This window comes from Anomaloglossus baeobatrachus, chromosome 11 (genome assembly GCF_048569485.1).
Source record: "Anomaloglossus baeobatrachus isolate aAnoBae1 chromosome 11, aAnoBae1.hap1, whole genome shotgun sequence".
NCBI classification, from domain to species: Eukaryota; Metazoa; Chordata; class Amphibia; order Anura; family Aromobatidae; genus Anomaloglossus; species Anomaloglossus baeobatrachus.
Genome location: NC_134363.1, coordinates 122,102,008 through 122,124,525, shown reverse-complemented (window position 1 = coordinate 122,124,525; position 22,518 = coordinate 122,102,008). Strand labels below are relative to the sequence as shown.

Genomic DNA, 22,518 nt, shown 5'->3' with positions numbered 1-22,518 from the left:
ATTCAATCACTGTCTTAATTTTCCTTCTTTCTCACAATGGCATTTATGATGTAAGTCTCCCTTATGGGGATTTTGTCCTTTATCAATTTTAGATGTGTATTGCTTTTTGTCTTTTCATTATAGTGTCCACAATAACTATATATCTTGTATTTATGTATTTTTATTTCTTTTTTTCCCTTTATATTCTATGTGATTATTGTCTCTTCTGTATACTACACATCATTCACACCCAGTAGGGCGTCTTTGAATATTCACCTTCCTTCATTCTCTGTATAACCGCACACTGTTGCATTAATCTCGTGTAATCTATTTTTTTTTTTTAAAGAGTTTGGTAGGTACTTGAAACGTGTAATAAAGCTACTATTATATGCTACCACAGCGTGGAACGACTACTTTTCCAGCAGCAGAGTGGTCAACCAGAAACATCCATCTCTTTACTTCTCAATATATTGGCAGATGAAGATTTTCTTGCATCCGCGGGTGTGACCTCAGCAGCTGCTTTCTCTATGGGTATATAATGGGGTTATGAGGTGAGCACCCCTCCTCTCCCCTAACTTCCTCTACCCTATACTGTATCACCCTATGCACTTGTCTCTCTTTTTCATTCTCTTCTACAGGCTCTGTTTATAGCAGATAGTAACCATGGCAACTGCAGAGCAGTGCTGCTGTATTGTGTCCTCATGATGACATCACTGAGCTGTGATGTCACAATTGAGAGGTTCTATAATCCACTGTCAGCCTCATAATCTTTCTTTCTGTGAATTGATAGAGAGTGATCTGCTGATTTATTAGCGAATTCTTGCGACTATTATGGAGATCAAAGGATTGGGGTTCTACCCCCTCTTCTTGACTTTTTGGTGTATAGCGTGGCTCACCACGAGCTACTTACTGGCCGTCATCAGTGGCCATTCACCTGCACTGATATACATCAGGTAAGATAGAGGAACACAAGACCCTTATTCCATGGGGTGGTTTGGGGAATAGATACTGTTCATGGGACAGTTCTGTAAATACAGATTGTAGGGTTGGATTCTATTCCATAAGCACCATCTTTCCTTTGTTTTCTGAGACTCCTGAACCAAAAGGGCTTATTATCTGCTGATTATTAAGCTGAAATAATTCTGCACAATTTCCATATTAATGAACTTTTCCTTCTTTGCTTATTTCTTTCACAGTGAATCGGGAGATGAATATCCTGAAATTATAACGTTTAAAATCGGATTCTTAGTGATGTCCATTGGCGGTAAGTAAATCACATGATTATATTCCTCTGGGGGGAAATTGCTTAGTAAAAGCTGACATTTATTTATACAGAAATCTGATTAGTATGGCAGAGACTCCAGACTAGTGGGTAGGGAAAGTGGATGCTCGGGCTGTGTGTGCAGTTACCTGCCATTCCTCATCTCACAGCAGAAGCAATCAGATTTATTCCTAAAAATAATTATAGTTTTTCTAATTGAATGGGACAAAAATTGGGTAAAATAGGTAAAAAAGACATCCCATGCATGATATTAATGGTTTATCTTCAGGTTGTTTTACATGTGGTCCAGGATTTATTCAGATCTTTTCTTCTCTTTTTCAGCTCTGGGCCTGACATATCTTCACTATAAATTCATGATGTTCCATTGTGAAGCCTTCGGCACTTGTCAGCCCTTGATTCAGGAGCTTCTTCTGGCCATTGGATTATTTTCGTGCTTCGGTATCGCCGTGATGGCTTTATTTTCGGTTAGTAACTAGAGGCAAGCAAAGCTTCCAAAATTAATTTCTGACACATTCAATGGATTCAGCTGTCAGAAAATTTGTGTTGAATTTGATGTTATGAAATAATTGGCTTATATATTTTAATTGAAGATTTTTTTTAAACTATTTTATAACTCGACTTTCGATTAGTTGATTACTTGGGGTCCAGCAACTGAACTCCCACCCGTGTGGTGATCAATATCAGCTATTATCACTGTAGGGAAGATGTAGACATGGCTTTTTCCAATGTAAGGGTATGTGCACACGTTAGGTATTTAGTGTAGAAACCTCTGCTTCTCTTGGAAGGAAAAATGTAGTGTAAAATATGTACATTTTTGCTGCATTTTTTATTTGTTTTTTTACATGCGTTTTTGGTGCAGTTTTTTCTCTATTCATTAATACTGGTGAAATCTGCAGCAAAAATGCTGAAAGACTTGGCATACCACAGATTTAAATGTGCACCAAATCTGCAAGTGAAAAATAAACAACGTGTGCAGGAGACTTCAAGATTCTCAGTCACTTTGCTGGGATCAGGAAAATCTTCAGGTTTTGTTGCAAAACTGCAGAGAAAAAAGCAGAAAAATCAACGTGTGCAGGATTTATGGGTAAATTGGTTCCATGATGTTTTTTATAATCTCCATCTGTTTGTTTTCTAGAGCGCATCTAATTTGATAATTCACCTGTTCGGCGCTGGCATGGCATTTGGATTTGCTGCCATTTACAACCTTTGGCAGTCCATAAACCTGTACAAAGTACCTGGAAGCCACAGAGTCACCTGCCGTATTAGAACAGTGTTCTGTACGATGACAATCATCTGTCTGTTGATGAGTATCCTTTCTTGTATAACGCGACCAACCATCCATCTCTTTAGGTTCTTATGTAGAAATCCCATTGATTTCTGATTTTTAGCCTTCAGATGGCGTCTTGCTGATATAACACAGCGCCATCTAGCAACATTGCAGGGAGATAGTAAATAAAGATCAGTGCTTCTGTCTTGTGCTAAATTATTATGTATACCATCCATCATAAACATGTAGTAAGTCCCATAAAGCTCATAATACACTTTATACATGTAATTTCCTTATATAAAAATCCACCAGCCGTTGGAAGTCAGGCAGCAGACCACATCGACGCGTGTGATAGATTCTGTGTAATCGTAAGTACAGTATATATCCTAATCATAGTATATACATACTGACATGTGGAGCCTCCGGTACAAACCAATCCAGAATTCACCTGAAAGTTACTTACAATATGTAATGTCATGGATGTGATGTCACATTATGTGGGTCAGAACTAGAGATTGGTATGGCGGTCAGTCACATGGCTCCATGACATAAGGGTGAATGTCCACTAGAAATAGCTTCTTTTATATAATTTTTTCTATATTAATATTGATATTTGTCTACAGATCAGTAAATTCATCGGTATAATCTCGGAGTGGTTGGCGCTTGTCCTTATTCTGACAAATATGTGCAGCTACTTTCACAATTTGCAGGTGAGCAGACGACTCTATAATTACTTGGTATAACTTATTCTGTAATAATATTATTATAATGGGGTGTGATATAAATATGTTGTCTTTTGTCTTTAGCGTTTATCGTTGACATTGTCCTGGAAGTGCTGCGCCATCTCCATGAGGGAGAAAAACCACGACATTGAAATCCCATGATGCAGCCGTATCCTCCACCAATTTGATTTACTATAAATATAGGTAAGATGGGAGAAAAACAAGACCCTTATTCCATGGGGAGGATTGGGGAACAGATAAAATCATTCTACAAATGGCTTATATTATGGAGGGGTGTGACCTTACTATTCAGCACATCCCCTGCGGAATCATAACTCTATACTACCATAAATTCACTCCATGAAAATGAAATTCCCCAGAATGATTTGCTACAAACACCCCCAAAATTTAAAGTCCAAATTTTCAGACATACAAAAGACCCCAACATCTAACTGAGAAAAAAAGAAATAACATAAAATGCTATTTTTAAATTTTAATTTGTGGAAATTCTAACATTTTATGTCTGAGTTCATGGGACAGTCCTTTATATACAGATTGTAGGGTCGGATTCTATTCCATAATCACCAACTTTCCTTTGTTTTCTGAGACTCCTGAACCAAAAGGGCTGAGGTTTATGTAAACCCTGACAAATAGTGGGTGTTCCAGGGTAGGGGACTTCTCCACAGGGTTTCGGGATTTGCCAATTGTACTAGTTTTTTTAATTTTTCCATTGTATCAGGGAATTGCTTCTAGAATTTACAAGAGGGAAAAAAGATTCCAGTCTCTTAAGGGGAAAGTACACAAAAAATGTAATATCGATTAGGAGGTGATGAGTGGGTTAACTTTATCCTTTCATCTCCTCAGTGATTGATTATTATCTGCTGATCTGAAAAAAAATCTGCACAATTTTCTATATTAATTAACTTTTCCTTCTTTTCTTATTTCTTTCACAGTGAATCGGGAAATGAATATAATGAAATTATCTCGTTTAAACAGGATTCTTAGTGATGTCCATTGGCGGTAAGTAAATCACATGATTATATTCCTCTGAGGGGAAATTGCTTAGTAAAAGCTGACATTTATTTATACAGAAATCTGATTAGTATTGCAGAGACTCCAGACTAGTGGGTAGGGAAAGTGGATGCTCGGGCTGTGTATGCAGTTACCTGCCATTCCTCATCTCACAGCAGTAGTAATCAGATTATTTTCCGAAAAATAATTGTAGCTTTTCTAATTGGATTTGACAAAACTGGGCTAAAATAGGTAAAAGGACATCCCATGCACGGTATTAATAGTTTACCTTTAGGTTGTTTTACATGTGGTCCAGGATTTATTCAGATCTTTTCTTCTCTTTTTCAGCTCTGGGCCTGACATATCTTCACTATAAATTCATGATGTTCCATTGTGAAGCCTTCGACACTTGTCAGCCCTTGATTCAGAAGCTTCTTCTGGCCTTTGGATTACTTTTGTACTTCGGTATCGCCGTGATGGCTTTATTTGGGCGGCACGGTGGCTCAGTGGTTAGCACTGCAGTCTTGCAGCTGTGAGGTCCTGGCTTCAAATTCCACCAAGGACAACATCTGCAAGGAGTTTGTATGTTCTTCCCGTGTTTGCGTGGGTTTCCTCCGGGTACTCCGGTTTCCTCCCACACTCCAAAGACATATTGATAGGGACTCTAGATCGTGTGCAATTAATAGCACTATATAAATGAATAAATAAATATTTTCAGTTATTAACTAGAGTCAAGAAAAGCTTCCAATGTTAATTTCTGCTACACTCAATGGATTCAGCTGTCAAAGGTAATTGATCCCGAAAATTTGTGCAAAAAAAAAATAAAATATATATATATACACACACACAGTACAGACCAAAAGTTTGGACACACCTCCTCATTCAAAGAGTTTTCTTTATTTTCATGACAATAAAAATTGTAGATTCACATTGAAGCCATCAAAACTATGAATTAAAACATGTGGAATGAAATACTTAAGGGTGAAGCAACTGAAAGTATGTCTTATATTCTAGGTTCTTCAAAGTAGCCACCTTTTGCTTTCATTAGTACTTTGCACACTCTTGACACTCTCTTGATGAGCTTCAAGAGGTAGTCAACGGAAATGGTTTTCCAACAGTCTTGAAGGAGTTCCCAGAGATGCTTAGCACTTGTTGGCCCTTTTGCCTTCACTCTGCGGTCCAGCTCACCCCAAACCATCTCGATTAGGTTCAGGTCTGGTGACTGTGGAGACCAGGTCATCTGACGTAGCACCCCATCACTCTCCTTCTTAGTCAAATAGCCCTTACACAGCCTGGAGGTGTGTTTGTGGTCAATGTCCTGTTTAAAAATAAATTATGGTCCAACTAAACGCAAACCGAATGGAATAGCACGCCGCTGCAAGATGCTGTGGTAGGCATGCTGGTTCTGTATGCCTTCAATTTCAAATAAATCCCCAACGGTGTCACCAGCAAAGCACCCGCACACCATCACACCTCCACATCCATGCTTCACGGTGGGAACCAGGCATGTAGAGTCCATCCGTTCACCTTTTCTACAAAGACACGGTCGCTGGATCCAAAGATCTCAAATTTGGACTCATCAGACCAAAGCACAGATTTCCACTGGTCTAATGTCCATTCCTTGTGTTCTTTAGCCCAAACAAGTCTCTTCTGCTTGTTGTCTGTCCTTAGCAGTGGTTTCCTAGCTGTTATTTTACCATGAAGGCCTGCTGCATAAAGTCTCCTCTTAATAGTTGCTCTAGAGATGAGAAGGTGTGTCCAAACTTTTGGTCTGTACTGTATATATGACTATATCCACTTCTCACTGGTCCTGCTACCACAGTTCTCCACTCACTGCTTTTCAATCAGTCTTCGATCCTGATCTTCCGGAGGTGACTATGCCCTGTGCCACTGACATCTGTGCATCGTTGATCACTTGGGCTCTGGCAACTGAACTCCCACCCGTCTGGTGATCAATATCATCCATTATCACCATAGGGAAGATGTAGCATGGCTTTTTCCCAATGTAAGGGTATGTGTACATGTTACATATTTGGTGCAGAAAGTTCTGCCTCTCTTGGAAGGAAAAACTTAGTATAAAATATGTGCATTTTTGACTAGTTTTTGGTGCAGCTTTTTCCCTACTCATTAGTATGGGTGAAATCTGCAGCAAAAACGCTGAAAGACTTGGAATACCACAAATCTGCAAGTGAAGAATAAGCAACGTGTGCAGGAGACTTTAGGATTCTCAGTCAATTTGTTGGGATCAGGAAAGTCTTCAGGTTTTCTGCTAAAACTGCAGACAAAATAACCAAAAAATTCAACGTGTGCAGGATTTATGGGTAAATTCGTTCCTTGAGGTTCCCTGTAATCTGTGCTGGCATGGCATTTGGATTTGGTGCCATTTACAACCTTTAGCAGTCCATAAACTTGTACAAAGTACCTGGAAGCCACAGAGTCACCTGCCATATTACAAAAGTGTTCTGTACAATGACAATCTTCTGTCTGTTGATGGGTATCCTTTCTCGTATAACACAACCAAACCGGTGTCCAACCATCCATCTCTTTAGATTATGTTGACAATCCCAATGATTTAGAGCTGCATAGACCTGCACAAGGCTGGAATGGGCTATAAAACCATAAGTAAGACGCTGGGTGAGAAGGAGACAACTTTTGGTGCAATAGCAAGAAAATGGAAGAAATACAAAATGAGTGTCAAACGACATCGATCTGGGCCTCCATGCGAAATCTAGCCTCGTGGGGTATCCAGGATCATGAGGAAGGTGAAACATCAGCCTAAAACTACATGGAGGGAACTTGTTAATGATCTCAAGGCAGCTGGGACCAGTATCACCAAGAAAACCATTGTAACACATTATGCCATAATGGATTAATATCCTGCAGTGCCCGCAAAGTCTCACTGCTCAAAAAGGCCCATGTGCAGCCGGCCCGTCTGAAGATTGCAGAAAAACCAAAAAGAACCTCCAAAACTAATGCTTTATTTAATTGCATTAAAATTAAATTATAGATAAAAACCATGTAGAAAAATAGCTACAAAGTCAAGTATCAGACAGATGTCAACTGGGGTGATCACCCAGAGTGAGTAAATCCTGGGCTAGACAGTGAGTGACAACCAGGTGTATTTATCGCAGGGAGACACTGGTCATGCAGTAACAATGACTATAGGTGAAAAGATGTTCCTAGACATGGGACTGAAAATTCCCTAAAGTTGTCCCTGCCTGACAGCAGAGTTGAATACACCTTACTGTTTTGGGTGCCTCCGCTCAGCGTCGGCTGGCCCTGGTTTATCCTTACTGCTATCTACGGTAGTACCAATATTTAAATACCCATCACCCATAAAGTGCAAACAGTGCTAAATAAACTGTCAAATAGTCATATGTATTCAAGTAATATAGATACATCTAATATATAAAGCTGAATGTGTGTGTGTGTGTGTGTGTGTGTGTCCGGGATTGGCATTTGCACCGTCGCAGCTACAGCCACAAAATTTTGCACACTCACACGTCTGGACCCCGAGAGCGTCATAGGCTATGTTTTGAGGGGAAATTTTAACCCTGCGCTTTACAGTTATTCGCCAAAAAACCTGCCTCCATTAAAGCGAATAGAGCTGGGAGCCACAGTGCAGCCAGAACTTCAAAAGAATGCGCAGCCACGCCCTTATATGGAATGTTGGCGTGTCACAATGCAGCCAGGGAAAGAGACAGACACAGACAGGGAAAGAGGCAGACATAGACAGGGTAAGAAACAGACATAGACAGGGTAAGAGACAGACACAAAGAGACAGACTGACAGGGAAAGAGACAGACTGACAGGGAAAGAGACAGAGGGAAAGAGGGAAAGAGACAGACAGGGAAAGAGACTGACAGGGAAAGTGACAGAGCTAGATAGACAGACAGGGAAAGAGATTGAGACAAAGAGACAGACAGACAAAGAGATAGAGAGAGAGACAGAGAGATATATACAGAGGTGGAGACAGACAGAGAATGGGAGAGAAACAGAGAGACAGTTACTATCCTGGGCATTATTACATTCTATTTATACATTCTATCCCGGGAATGTTAATACATTCTATTTTGTTAACAACAGTTATTAACCCAGGTGAAGCTCGGTAGTACAGCTAGTATGGTTATATAATTATTCCCACACATGTAAGATAGCCAGGCCTATATAACAAAAAAGGCCCTCAGTTTACTTATCTGCTGGGGTGAGCAGAAAAAATCCTGACACATTTCCCCCCTTCAATTTTCGGGGGTTCATCAGGGAATATTAACTGGATTTGGATGTGTCCAAAATGTTGTTTAGGCCAAGTATATAGGAAGAAATCAATATTGTAAACATACTGACTAATGTTATGCTCTCAACTCACCAATATGAATATATACTCTACTGCGGTAGGGAGCTTCACATACCTTATATTACACTGATGATGCTGGAAGGGACAGATGTCCTACAATACATCCCTACAGGGGTTCCACCAAATGGACATTATATGGGCAATAATTTACAGTCCAATGTCTAGGCAGTATACGGACAGGGCCCGATCTTGAGCGAGTTTAAAAGGTTACAAAAATCCCGCCCAACTTACAGGCCAGAAATGTCCTTTTCTGTGCGTGCAAGAGTGCACTGGTCCCGACACTGATATAATAGAAACAGATGCCGCTCGCAGTCCGGACGTAGCATAGCAGGAAAGAAAATGCGTTTCACTTGCCGAAGGTAGCCTGCGTCCATCACATCCCTTTCTGCTCTTAACCCGGAAATGGTCTATGGAACGCATATGGAACGCATGGAATGCATTCCACCAGCACACTCACAAAGTGCAGATCTTTGCGGATGCGGTTTTTCTTTTCTCAGGAAATCTTCTTCATGGCTGCTCCTCGATTTAAACCAGTGACTTTTCGCTTGGGAATCAACCTAATAATAGATTGAGCTAAAGGGAATGTGAGAACAGGTTGTAATTTGTAGTATACAGGAAGAAAAAGATTTTGCAAACACGAGGAGCAAAACAGTAACAATGCAGTGACATGACAAGAAGCTGCATAACTAATCATATACTAAAGAGCCAAGATAGCCAAGATGATTGTATATAAAATGAAGGTCGTCTCACAGTAACAGCTGTAGTGGATGGTGAGACTTGGAGCCTGAAAGTAAAAATATCAAGACATTGTTACCCTTTTGCTTTTCAGTGTTTACTTCACGATGTGGACCTTTCTTTAATCCCATGGAAATAGTCAGAATTTGTCACTAGGCACTTTACTTATATTAGTTTTCATAATATTTTCTGTATTTATTTTCATTCATTCTTCAATTCCCATTCTTATGCGCACCTAGACACTATTGTGATGCTTTAACAAGCAGCTTAGGCCCATTTTACACATCCGGCATTTCGCCGGATTGCCGAATCCGGCACACTCCAGTACAGTGTTAATACTGTACAATGGCATCACGGCAAGGTCCGGTCACATGCTCCGGTCACATGACAGCATGTGACCGGAGGTTGCCGCGAGGCCATTGTACTGTGTTACACTGTACTGGAGTGTACTGGAGTGTGCCGGATCCGGCAAAATGTTGGATGTGTGAAACGGGCCACAATGAATTGTATATGTATCTTGATATCTATTAATAAATAACATTACGTTATAGATATACTGATTTATTTATTGGTGTTCTACACATCCACTCTATGGTTATCTACTAAATAACCTGGCAATGTGATAACATAACTTGGGTAACAGAAATTGTTATTATCCATGTAATTGATTTATGTATCATGTGTTATAATGTCTCTTCAGCATCAATTCTAGCTTCCTAATCAACTTCTATTTTAATTATATTTTAATTCCCATTGCTATTTAATAAAGCATAACCTTATTTAAATATTGCTAATAGAGGTCCTTCCTTCTTTATTGGATTATTTTGTCTGTATTTGACTCCTTATTACTTATAGGCCTGTTTTTGCTTTAGTTATTTGCTATGTTTTCCACAGATTACTGGCCCATTATGGTGATCAAGTGGTGATCCCAGGTTGATTTTTTTTTTTAACCAATAATATTCTATTCATTTTCATGGAAACATCAGGAATGTATTCAACATACACCTTGAAAATACATTGCTTACTGTTAGTAGAATAACACGTCAGTCAGTATGGATAACGCAAAAATTAAATAACAAAAAGGAAATACTCGAGATTAGTGCAATTAACTTGGACATGTCAATTAAACAGGAATCGTATTCAATGGCGAGTTTATCCACACTTGCCACTCTTTCCTGAACCTCTTGAAGAAGGGAATTTTGTTACTTACCGTAAATTCCTTTTCTTCTAGCTCTTATTGGGAGACCCAGACGATTGGGGTATAGCTACTGCCCTCTGGAGGCCACACAAAGCACTACATCAAAAGTGCAAGGCCCCTCCCCCTCTGGCTATACCCCCCCGTGATATCACGGGTTCTCCAGTTTTAGTGCCAAAGCAAGAAGGAGGAAGCCAATAACTGGTTTAAACAAATTAACTCCGAATAACATCGGAGAACTGAAAAACCGTTCAACATGAACAACATGTGTACCCGCAAACAACCAAGAAATCCCGAAGGACAACAGGGCGGGTGCTGGGTCTCCCAATAAGAGCTAGAAGAAAAGGAATTTACGGTAAGTAACAAAATTCCCTTCTTCTTCAGCGCTCTATTGGGAGACCCAGACGATTGGGACGTCCAAAAGCTGTCCCTGGGTGGGTAAAGAGATACCTCATGTTAGAGCTGCAAAAACAGCCCTCCCCTACGGGGATGTCACTGCCGCCTGCAGGACTCTTCTACCTAAGCTGGCATCCGCCGAAGCATAGGTATGCACCTGATAATGTTTGGTGAAAGTGTGCAGCCTCGACCAGGTAGCTGCCTGACACACCTGTTGAGCCGAAGCCTGGTGTCGTAGCGCCCAGGACGCACTCACGGCTCTGGTTGAATGGGCTTTCAGCCCTGAAAGAACCGGAAGCCCTGCAAAACGGTAGGCTTCCAGAATTGGTTCTTTGATCCATCGAGCCAGGGTGGCTCATGTCCCTGAACGGTACTCCAGCTCCGTATCCAGCAGGTTCAAATGGGTCTGTGGATGGAGCCCGGCCTCAGGGCTTTGAGGCCGGCAGGATCCCACTTCCACAGAGCCCCTCAGGGGGATGTGGAAGGAAAGCAGCATGTCAGGCTCCAGCCCTGTACCAGCAATAGGTACCTCAACCTTACAACACCATCCAGGGGTGAGAAGGGAGCATGCTGGGGACACTATATGTGTCCTCTTTTCTTCCATCCGAAATAGTCAGCAGCTACTGCTGACTAAAATCTGTGGAGCTATGCGTGGATGTCTGACCTCCTTCGCACACAAAGCTAAAACTGGAGAACCCGTGATATCACGGGGGGGTATAGCCAGAGGGGGAGGGGCCTTGCACTTTTGATGTAGTGCTTTGTGTGGCCTCCAGAGGGCAGTAGCTATACCCCAATCGTCTGGGTCTCCCAATAGAGCGCTGAAGAAACTATTATTTTTATGAGCTAACATTTTTTCTAAAGTGCATGTTTTATTAATAGTGAAAATTATATCTGCATTAGAGGGGAGATCTGGGGTTTTCCAGTGCCTTGTAATGACTGTTCTGGTGGCCAGTAAAATGTGTGCAGCCTCCACTATACCTTGACCTAGGATCTTCTGTAAGTTAAAAGGGAACTCGTCAGGTCCCATATGTGTGCTAACCTACAAGCCAAGTGATGTGTGGCCTAAAAACCCCTTCCTACCCATCACTGTGGTGTAATATTGTGTAATATGAATTTATAAAAAAAAGTTTTATAACTTGCGTGTCCGGGTGTTTACTTGCCAGCTTTAGACGCGCTCTGCGCATGGTCAAAACCGACAAGCAGGCACACGGTTAAGAAGGCTGCGAGAATGAGAAGTGCGCACGCGCGGGATCCCCAGGAGTTGACGGTAACATCGCTCATGTAAATTCATGGTATCACGCCCACAGGGGCGTGATACCACGGAAAGCATGCAAACACCCACGGGGCGAAGCGATGCCCGGGAACTAGACCCTCTGCTCATTTACATAGGGAACACGTAAGTTATAAAAAATGTAATATACATTCATATTACACAATATTACAACACAGGGATGGGTAGTAAGGGGTTTCTAGGCCACACATCACCCTGCTTGTAGGTTAGAACGCATATGTGACCAGACAGGTTACCTTTAAGCATAAGCAATGCCAGTTCTGGGGAGGGGTGGATTGTTGTGTTAACCACTGAGATTAATTGTAAGGTTTGGGACCACACAGATGATATTCTGGGGCATTCCTACAGGATGTGGATAAAAGAGCCTTTTGAGCTACAATTGCGCAAACAAAGAGTAGGGATCTGAGGGAAGATAAAACTGAGTCTAACCAGGGGTATACCACCTCAGGACCATTTTCATGTGAGATTCAAAATATGATGCGCAGCTGAAAGTTTGAGTAGCAAAGGATAATGATTGTTTCCACTCAGAAGTGGAGAGAGACCTATTCAGTTCTCTCTTCCAGGACAAAAATGGCGTAGTTTTGACAAACCTATTTTTGGATCCTAGTAGCGAATACATTGGTTTCAGGCCTGTGGGGAAGGGGGAGGGGTGTTAGAACTAGATAGCAATTGAATTAATTCCTTATTTACATTAATAGGGGCCTCAGAGCGTATTGCGTGTACAGCTTGGAGAGAATTGTAACATTCCTTGGGGAGGAGTTTAATTTTGTATGTATGTATATATATGCGCCCTTGGAGAAAGCCACAGCGAAACGCGTCAGGGTGACACCGGTGAGGCTATGTAATATGTAGCACTGTGTAATATTTTTAATATTTATAGCAGGCATGTTTAATATTGTTTTCTAATAGGCTTTATTATAAGCCTTTTTTGACTATTATAAACATTTTTTCTGCTCATATTGACATCATTAGTCACAGTTGCTATTCAATCAAGCCTGTCTTTTCCTCTTTTTGTGAAATGATCCTCTAGTTTTTTGATATATTGTTATGTTTTCCAGTCTGTCGCCATAATTATTAACATGTGATACTGGGATTGATACCCTAGATTGACGGACTGTTGATTACTTGTATCATGGGGTATATTTAATTGGCATATTTTTTCACATTTTTTCTGCTGTACTTCTGTTTTAAATATTCCTTTTAATAATAAAAGATTTTCTTTATAATAAATACTCTTGAGTTTTCTTTTGGGTAGTTTTATAGGTTTAATGCTTACCACTGTATCACTGCCCGTTTTTTCAATTTTGTATTGGCTCATCTTGTGTGGTGGTCAAATTGTAGGTTAAGGCTAAGTTCACATTTCCGTTGTTTTGTATCAGTCACATGCGTCGCTTGACGCATGTGACTGATGCGCTGTACAACGCTGTACAACGGATGACAAAGAACAGAATTCTTTGTCGGATTCCGTTGTGTGCGGGGGGCGGAGCCGAGCGGAGCCGCGGCACTGAGGACGTCAGTGCCGCAGGGACTGCAGGACAGGCGAGTGTGTGTGTGAGTATACACATGCTGAATGCGGGAGGGGGCGGAGCCGAGCGGGGGGCGGGGCCAGGCTTGAGGATGTCAGTGGCAGTGCTGCGGTCTGCATGGCTGGGGACAGGTGAGTGTGTGTGTGTGTGAGTGAGTAAGAGAGAGAGAGTACATGCAGAGCGCGGGAGGGGGCGGAGCCAAGCGGGGGGCGGGGCCAGACGAGGGTGTCAGTGGCAGTGCTTGTCTGCATGGCTGGGGACAGGTGTGTGTGTGTGTACATACATGTGCGGAGTGCGGGAGGGGGCGGGGCCGAGCGGGGAAGTGTCGGCCTCCCTGCACACGTAACCAGCCTAAATATCGGGTAACAGCAAAGCACCCGATGTTTACCTTGGTTACGGGCCTACACCGCTTAGCGCTGGCTCCTTGCACCGTAACCAGGGTAAATATCGGGTAACCAACCAAAGCTGGTGACGTGTGCAGGGAGCCAGAGAGCATGTGCAGCGAAATCCGACGGATCGCGCTGCTCAAAAAACGTTACATGCCGCGTTCCTCCCGCCCGGCAGTCAGTCGTTCCACGACTGATCAGTCGGGCGGAGGGTGCAACGCAGCATCATCAGTCACAATCCGCTGCTCATACAAGTCTACGGGAGCAACGGAATCCGCTAAACGGATTCCGTTGTTTACAAGAGCAGCGGATTGTGACTGATACATTTTAGCGGAAATGTGAACTTAGCCTAACATGCCTAGATAACTAATACGTTCAAGTTGCCAGTCTAGAGCAGCGCTTCTAATAAGTTGGTTTAGTGTCTGAGGTGAGATGTTGATGGATAAAATTTGGGATTTCCCATCATTTATTTTATAGTGGGATAGATTGCCAAATGTTTTAATGGTTTTGAGAGCTGCTTTTAATGGGGGCAGTGGTTGTTCCAAGGATAGGATGATGCAATCAGCATATAATGTTATGCAGTGGGCATAGCTCTCCACAGTGATCCCATGGATCTCTGAGTTTTGTCTTATAGCATGAGCTAGTGGCTCTATGGACAGCACAAATATCAAAGCGGACAATGCAACGGACACCCATATCTCGTCCCATTGGTAATCTGGAATTACTCGGACAAAGTACCATTTGCAAAGACCCTGGCCGAGGGAGAGTAGAGTGCCCTTATGGCACATAATGTGGCCCCCAAAACCCATCCGCTCCAACACCGAGAAGGTGAATGACCACCTCACTCGGTCAAACACCTTCTTGGCATACAAGGTGACCAATATTGTTGGGGTGTGACGCCAGTTGGCAACATCCACCAGCTCAATAATTCTTCTGGTATTATCTTATGCGCTTCTACCTCGCACAAATCCTGCTTGATCGGGGTTTACCAAACTGGGCAAGATGAGCGCTAAGCGGGAGACGAGACATTTTGCTTATATTTTTAAGCCCGTGTTAAGGAGCGATATGGGCCTAAAATTTTGAGAGGTGTTGGGTTGTTTACCCTGCTTTGGGAGGGTGATAATGGTTGCTGATAGCATTATTTTGGGAAAGGTGCTCTGAGTAAGAGCTAATTGAAGGGTTTTGCAAAGGTGCAGAGTTAGGCTATGTGCGCACAGTAAGCTTTTCGCGGCGTTTTTGCGCGTTTTTGGGCTCAGAACTGCATGACTTTGCTTCCCCAGCAAAGTCTATGAGTTTTCATTTTTGCTGTCCACACACAACTTTTTTTTTTAAGCTGCGTTTTTTAGCTAAAAAAAATGGACATGTCAATTCTTTCCTGCGTATACCACCCATGCAATGCATTAAAAAAACGCAGAAAAAACGCAGAGATCAAAAACGCAACCAAAAACATCAAAACGCGGTAAAAACGCATGCATTTTTACACATACGTTTTTTGCGCGTTTTTGCTGCAGGTGCGTTTTTAGCGGCCAAAAACGCGTAAAAAAAGCAGCGTACACACATAGCCTTAATGTCTCATTGAATGTGTTATAATATAAGTTTGACAGCCCATCGGGACCTGGGGATTTATGTGTGGGCAGGGATTTGATCATTTGAGATAATTCCGATACGGTAAGGGGAGCGTTTAGTGTATCTAGTTGTGCTTGTGATAGGGATGGGAGATGTAGTTTTGATAGACAGGAGTTTATTTCCAGTGGGGAAGGTGGTGGTATCTCTGAGGTTGAGTCAAGATTGTAAAGAGAGGCGTAATATACTTTGAATTTATTTGCAATGTTTTTTGGAGTGAATAATTTGTTTTGAAGTGGTGGGTTTGTAAGGTACGGGATTTTGCTGCTTGAGATTTCAGGCGTCTGGCCAACAGTTTTCCCGTTTTGTTATCTTGTGAGCAATAGTGTGCCTTTACTTTTTGTAAATTTCTTTCATATGTGAAGAAAAGTCACTCTTTTAGCTGTACTCCAAAATTATCCCCGGCACTCCAAGAAGAAAGAAAACAATGTCTGGGTATCTTTGATGTTTTTTTATTGTGTAATAGTCTTATCTCAACGTTTCGGTCACACCTTGACCTTTATCAAGAGAATATATCAGACTATAAAGAAAACATAAAAACAAAATTAATACATAACACAAGAGATAATTACCAGGAGACACAGCTCCGGTCACTTATATACAATGTACAAAAAAGAACATGTAACACGCATTACAGTTGCAGGGTGAAAAAAGTACAAACATATGGGGTAATAGCATATATATACCCAGGGAGAAGATTAGGACATCATCCGAAGAAATTTGTGTGCAAACTGAAAGTTTATCATGCGTATGTATGAAGAGACGAACAAATGCACATACCTATGAGGCAGAGGAGTCAATATATGAACACTACTCGAAAAGGAGCGATACGAGTCACCACTCAAAAGGAGAGAATGATTGGTGCGTGTGAGCACTAGGTGAAAAAACAGGATAATCGTATTAAAAATCATGCAGTGAATCATGACATGTACACGACTATTGAGTGATTTGTGGGTACCTGTGACTAAACGATTGAAAGTCGGGGTCAGCCAGTCAAAGTCTTAAGGAAATCATGTAATGGTATATTACCAGGGTAGAAGATCACATGTCAAAGCTAGATATAAGTAAAAGAAGAGTGAAATGTAAAAGAAGAGAAAAGATTGTGGAAGGGGAGAGGGGAGGAGGGAGGGGAAGAGGGGGGGGGGAAAGTTCTCAGGGTAAGGAGAGATGTATAAGATATGTATAAGAAAAGGTACCTGTCCAATAGAGATAAAGAGTTTCAGTGGCTACCGTATAGGTACAGCGCCAATCTCATCCGGGAGGAGACAGCCTAATAGAGGAAGATGGAGTGAACATATCAGTAAGTGGAGAAACGTGTATGTAAGGATAATTATACTATGTTCACTACCTGTCAACCGGCGTGGGAAGGTGTACAAGATATAATATGTATCCGGAAACCAGTGAAACTGATCTGGAATTGGCACAAGTTATCCAGTGGGTAATGCAAGTCTCCTATACTTGCTTTAAAACATATAGCCCATAATGGCGCAGGTTAATATTCTATAAGAGAGAAAAAAATCTCTTTGAATAAGCAGTTCCACAAAATATGCAGCATAAGGTGAGGTAAAACCTCCATAGGAAATGACTCGCGCTTACTCACAATCTATAAACAGCCGTGAGGAGGAATTGTATAGGAGTCCTTGTTAAAGGTGGTAGTGGGATAGCAGGAGTTATCCTGATTGCCAATATCAGTGTCCTATATTCGTTGCGGACTTATGACATAAGAAACAAAGGTTAATGCAATGGTATGCCAACAATTTCTCAACCATAAGCAAAAATGGTACCTCTGAAATGAAACAGCCTGTGTGAAGACAATGCCTTCAATTGTCTTCACACAGGCTGTTTCATTTCAGAGGTACTGTTATTTGATTCACCCATTTTTGCTTATGGTTGAGAAATTGTTGGCATACCATTGCATTAACCTTTGTTTCTTATGTCATAAGTCCGCAACGAATATAGGACACTGATATTGGCAATCAGGATAACTCCTGCTATCCCACTACCACCTTTAACAAGGACTCCTATACAATTCCTCCTCACGGCTGTTTATAGATTGTGAGTAAGCGCGAGTCATTTCCTATGGAGGTTTTACCTCACCTTATGCTGCATATTTTGTGGAACTGCTTATTCAAAGAGATTTTTTTCTCTCTTATAGAATATTAACCTGCGCCATTATGGGCTATATGTTTTAAAGCAAGTATAGGAGACTTGCATTACCCACTGGATAACTTGTGCCAATTCCAGATCAGTTTCACTGGTTTCCGGATACATATTATATCTTGTACACCTTCCCACGCCGGTTGACAGGTAGTGAACATAGTATAATTATCCTTACATACACGTTTCTCCACTTACTGATATGTTCACTCCATCTTCCTCTATTAGGCTGTCTCCTCCCGGATGAGATTGGCGCTGTACCTATACGGTAGCCACTGAAACTCTTTATCTCTATTGGACAGGTACCTTTTCTTATACATATCTTATACATCTCTCCTTACCCTGAGAACTTTTCCCCCCCCCCCCCTCTTCCCCTCCCTCCTCCCCTCTCCCCTTCCACAATCTTTTCTCTTCTTTTACATTTCACTCTTCTTTTACTTATATCTAGCTTTGACATGTGATCTTCTACCCTGGTAATATACCATTACATGATTTCCTTAAGACTTTGACTGGCTGACCCCGACTTTCAATCGTTTAGTCACAGGTACCCACAAATCACTCAATAGTCGTGTACATGTCATGATTCACTGCATGATTTTTGATACGATTATCCTGTTTTTTCACCTAGTGCTCACACGCACCAATCATTCTCTCCTTTTGAGTGGTGACTCGTATCGCTCCTTTTCGAGTAGTGTTCATATATTGACTCCTCTGCCTCATAGGTATGTGCATTTGTTCGTCTCTTCATACATACGCATGATAAACTTTCAGTTTGCACACAAATTTCTTCGGATGATGTCCTAATCTTCTCCCTGGGTATATATATGCTATTACCCCATATGTTTGTACTTTTTTCACCCTGCAACTGTAATGCGTGTTACATGTTCTTTTTTGTACATTGTATATAAGTGACCGGAGCTGTGTCTCCTGGTAATTATCTCTTGTGTTATGTATTAATTTTGTTTTTATGTTTTCTTTATAGTCTGATATATTCTCTTGATAAAGGTCAAGGTGTGACCGAAACGTTGAGATAAGACTATTACACAATAAAAAACATCAAAGATACCCAGACATTGTTTTCTTTCTTCTTGGAGTGCCGGGGATAATTTTGGAGTTGAGTTGATTGTTTCTCCAGAGCACCCGAATATATATAGTGAGCCAGGTCTATACGATTTATTTTACTCTTTTAGCTGTAGTCTAAGGATCCCGTCACACGTAGCGATGTTCCAGCGATCCGACCTGGCAAGGATCGCTGGAGCGTCGCTACATGGTCGCTGGTGAGCTGTCAATCAGGCAGATCTCCACAGCGATCAGAGACCAGCCACCCATGTAACGACGCTGTGCTTGCTGGCCAGGGTACACATCGGGTAACTATGCAAAGCGCTTTACATAGTTACCCGATGTGTGCCATGGTTACCAGCGTACCGCCACTTACAGGCTGCTAGACGCCGGCTCCCTGCACATTCAGATCGTTTGTCTCCCGCCGTCAAACACGCCGATGTGTGCTGCACAGCGGGAGACCAATGAGCAAAAAATGGTCCTGATCGTTTTGCAACGATCTGCGACCTCGCAGCAAGGGCCCGCTCGCTGCTGCTTGTCACACACAGCGATATTGCTGCGAGGTCGCTGATATGTCACAAAACCTGTGACGTTTCAGCGATCTCGCTAGCGATCTCGCTGTGACGGGGGTTGAAGATTGCGAAGTGAAGAGACGTGGTCCGCAGAAAAGTATTGTTTGTTAATGTACTTTTCTGATTTTTGAGATTATGTCATTGAGTTGTTTCTCCCTCTCCAGTTTGACTATATGACCTAGTTTGATAAAGTGACCCCATATGTAAGCCTTATGTGAGTTCCAAACATGGAAATGGCTTGTTACTGAACCTGAGTTTATATCAAAGAATTCACTGAGAGCAGATTGGAGGTGTGAAATGTGTTGTGGGGCCGACAATAAATATGGATTTGCTTTCCATGGGTGATAGGGGGGACTGGAGTATTTCTCGTTTACTTGCAGTTTTATAGGAGTATGATCTGACAAAGTGATTGATCCTATCGAGGATGAGATGGATAAATTTAGAAGAGATCTCCCTATGAGAAACGTCAATGCGGGAGTAAGTGATGTGAACAGGGGACAAAAATGTATAGTCTTGTTCATTGTCGTGATAGATTCTCCAGATGTCAGAGATCTTCCCTGTGAATTAGTGGGGAAAGGGTAGAGGAGTTTTTGTAGTGTGATGAAGTGTTCATCAAGAATATGGTTAAAGTCACCACAGTAGATTACATAGTCTTGTTTTACTCTGTTGACTTTTTTAGTGAGTTTTTTAAGAAAGCGGATTTGGGATTCGTTAGGCGCGTACACTACCACAATTTTGTATGTGACATTATAAATAGAGACAATCTGAATAAAAAAATCTTCCTTGAGGGTTTGTTTCCAGCAAGATGGGTGAGAAGACCACAGAGTTTCTGATTGCCAACATAACACCTCATTTTTTTTTTCTCCTGATGTCCTTGAATTACAGTTAGGTCCAGAAATATTTGGACAGTGACACAAGTTTTGTTATTTTAGCTGTTTACAAAAACATGTTCAGAAATACAATTATATATATAATATGGGCTGAAAGTGCACACTCCCAGCTGCAATATGAGAGTTTTCACATCCAAATCGGAGAAAGGGTTTAGGAATCATAGCTCTGTAATGCATAGCCTCCTCTTTTTCAAGGGACCAAAAGTAATTGGACAAGGGACTCTAAGGGCAGCAATTAACTCTGAAGGCGTCTCCCTCGTTAACCTGTAATCAATGACGTAGTTAAAAGGTCTGGGGTTGATTACAGGTGTGTGGTTTTGCATTTGGAAGCTGTTGCTGTGACCAGACAACATGCGGTCTAAGGAACTCTCAATTGAGGTGAAGCAGAACATCCTGAGGCTGAAAAAAAAGAAAAAATCCATCAGAGAGATAGCAGACATGATTGGAGTAGCAAAATCAACAGTCGAGTACATTCTGAGAAAAAAGGAATTGACTGGTGAGCTTGGGAACTCAAAAAGGCCTGGGCGTCCACGGATGACAACAGTGGTGGATGATCGCTGCATACTTTCTTTGGTGAAGAAGAACCCGTTCACAACATCAACTGAAGTCCAGAACACTCTCAGTGAAGTAGGTGTATCTGTCTCTAAGTCAACAGTAAAGAGAAGACTCCATGAAAGTAAATACAAAGGGTTCACATCTAGATGCAAACCATTCATCAATTCCAAAAATAGACAGGCCAGAGTTAAATTTGCTGAAAAACACCTCATGAAGCCAGCTCAGTTCTGGAAAAGTATTCTATGGACAGATGAGACAAAGATCAACCTGTACCAGAATGATGGGAAGAAAAAAAGTTTGGAGAAGAAAGGGAACGGCACATGATCCAAGGCACACCACATCCTCTGTAAAACATGGTGGAGGCAATGTGATGGCATGGGCATGCATGGCTTTCAATGGCACTGGGTCACTTGTGTTATTGATGACATAACAGCAGACAAGAGTAGCCGGATGAATTCTGAAGTGTACCGGGATATAATTTCAGCCCAGATTCAGCCAAATGCCGCAAAAGTTGATCGGACAGCGCTTCATAGTACAGATGGACAATGACCCCAAGCATACAGCCAAAGCTACCCAGGAGTTCATGAGTGCAAAAAAGTGGAACATTCTGCAATGGCCAAGTCAATCACCAGATCTTAACCCAATTGAGCATGCATTTCACTTGCTCAAATCCAGACTTAAGACGGAAAGACCCACAAACAAGCAAGACCTGGAGGCTGCGGCTGTAAAGGCCTGGCAAAGCATTAAGAAGGAGGAAACCCAGCGTTTGGTGATGTCCATGGGTTCCAGACTTAAGGCAGTGATTGCCTCCAAAGGATTCGCAACAAAATATTGAAAATAAAAATATTTTGTTTGGGTTTGGTTTATTTGTCCAATTACTTTTGACCTCCTAAAATGTGGAGTGTTTGTAAAGAAATGTGTACAATTCCTACAATTTCTATCAGATATTTTTGTTCAAACCTTCAAATTAAACGTTACAATCTGCACTTGAATTCTGTTGTAGAGGTTTCATTTCAAATCCAATGTGGTGGCATGCAGAGCCCAACTCGCAAAAATTGTGTCACTGTCCAAATATTTCTGGACCTAACTGTATATGTGGGAAGAGGCTGTGCCGCAGTCTATGGGCATCTTTAGCTATAATATGCGTTTCTTGTGCGCAAAAAATGTCGCACCTAGAGGCCTCCACCTCTCCCCACATAAACAAGTGTTTATGAGGGCTGTTAAGGCCCTTAACGTTGAGGGAACATATAGTGATAACCATTTTTCAACTGGATTAAGGCAACGTTACAACTGAGCCGAATAGGTCACAACAGGTGTGGGGTTAGGCTGGTGTCACACTTGCGATTGCCCTTGCAGTGCATCACTCGTCACGGAATCTCACTCTACTCAAAGAAGCGTCTCAGCTGCATAGAGATGCATGCAACCAACCCGCTCCTGTGAGGAGAGTGTGAGTCTGTGACGGGTGATGCACCGTGAGACTCGCGTGATGCAATCGCAAATGTGACACCGGCTTTAGAT

At 41.8% G+C, this 22,518-nt stretch overlaps 1 protein-coding gene and 2 long non-coding RNA genes across 4 annotated transcripts; 2 read left to right on the top strand and 1 right to left on the bottom strand.

Annotated features, from left to right (window-relative positions):
• The first annotated feature begins 801 nt into the window (after positions 1–801).
• On the top strand, positions 802–3,271 carry LOC142255831 (DNA damage-regulated autophagy modulator protein 1-like). Its single transcript, XM_075327278.1, has 6 exons — positions 802–932; positions 1,176–1,243; positions 1,583–1,725; positions 2,397–2,568; positions 2,841–2,896; positions 3,152–3,271. The coding sequence occupies exons 1-6, from the start codon at positions 811–813 to the stop codon at positions 3,269–3,271; spliced, it is 681 nt and encodes a 226-aa protein (XP_075183393.1). The 5' UTR covers positions 802–810.
• Positions 3,272–16,330: 13,059 nt separating this feature from the next.
• Positions 16,331–17,482, bottom strand: LOC142256604 (uncharacterized). 2 transcript variants are annotated; one of them, XR_012727545.1, is made up of 4 exons: positions 17,116–17,482; positions 16,964–17,037; positions 16,726–16,821; positions 16,331–16,641 (listed from the first exon to the last, which is right to left on the bottom strand). It is a non-coding gene; the product is annotated as an uncharacterized LOC142256604 (long non-coding RNA). The 2 variants fall into 2 exon arrangements; XR_012727544.1 differs by having other exon boundaries at positions 16,331–16,821.
• A 213-nt stretch (positions 17,483–17,695) lies between these two features.
• Positions 17,696–18,901, top strand: LOC142256657 (uncharacterized). Its single transcript, XR_012727557.1, has 4 exons — positions 17,696–18,074; positions 18,153–18,226; positions 18,373–18,468; positions 18,553–18,901. It is a non-coding gene; the product is annotated as an uncharacterized LOC142256657 (long non-coding RNA).
• The last annotated feature ends 3,617 nt before the right edge of the window (positions 18,902–22,518 follow it).

Excerpts from the sequence above, each read along its gene's own strand:
- LOC142255831 (XM_075327278.1), top strand. The coding sequence starts at position 811 with ATGGAGATCAAAGGATTGGGGTTCTACCCCCTCTTCTTGACTTTTTGG. Across the intron at positions 1,726-2,396 it reads CCGTGATGGCTTTATTTTCG|AGCGCATCTAATTTGATAAT; the intron begins GTTAGTAACTAG and ends TTTGTTTTCTAG. Across the intron at positions 2,897-3,151 it reads GTGATAGATTCTGTGTAATC|ATCAGTAAATTCATCGGTAT; the intron begins GTAAGTACAGTA and ends ATTTGTCTACAG.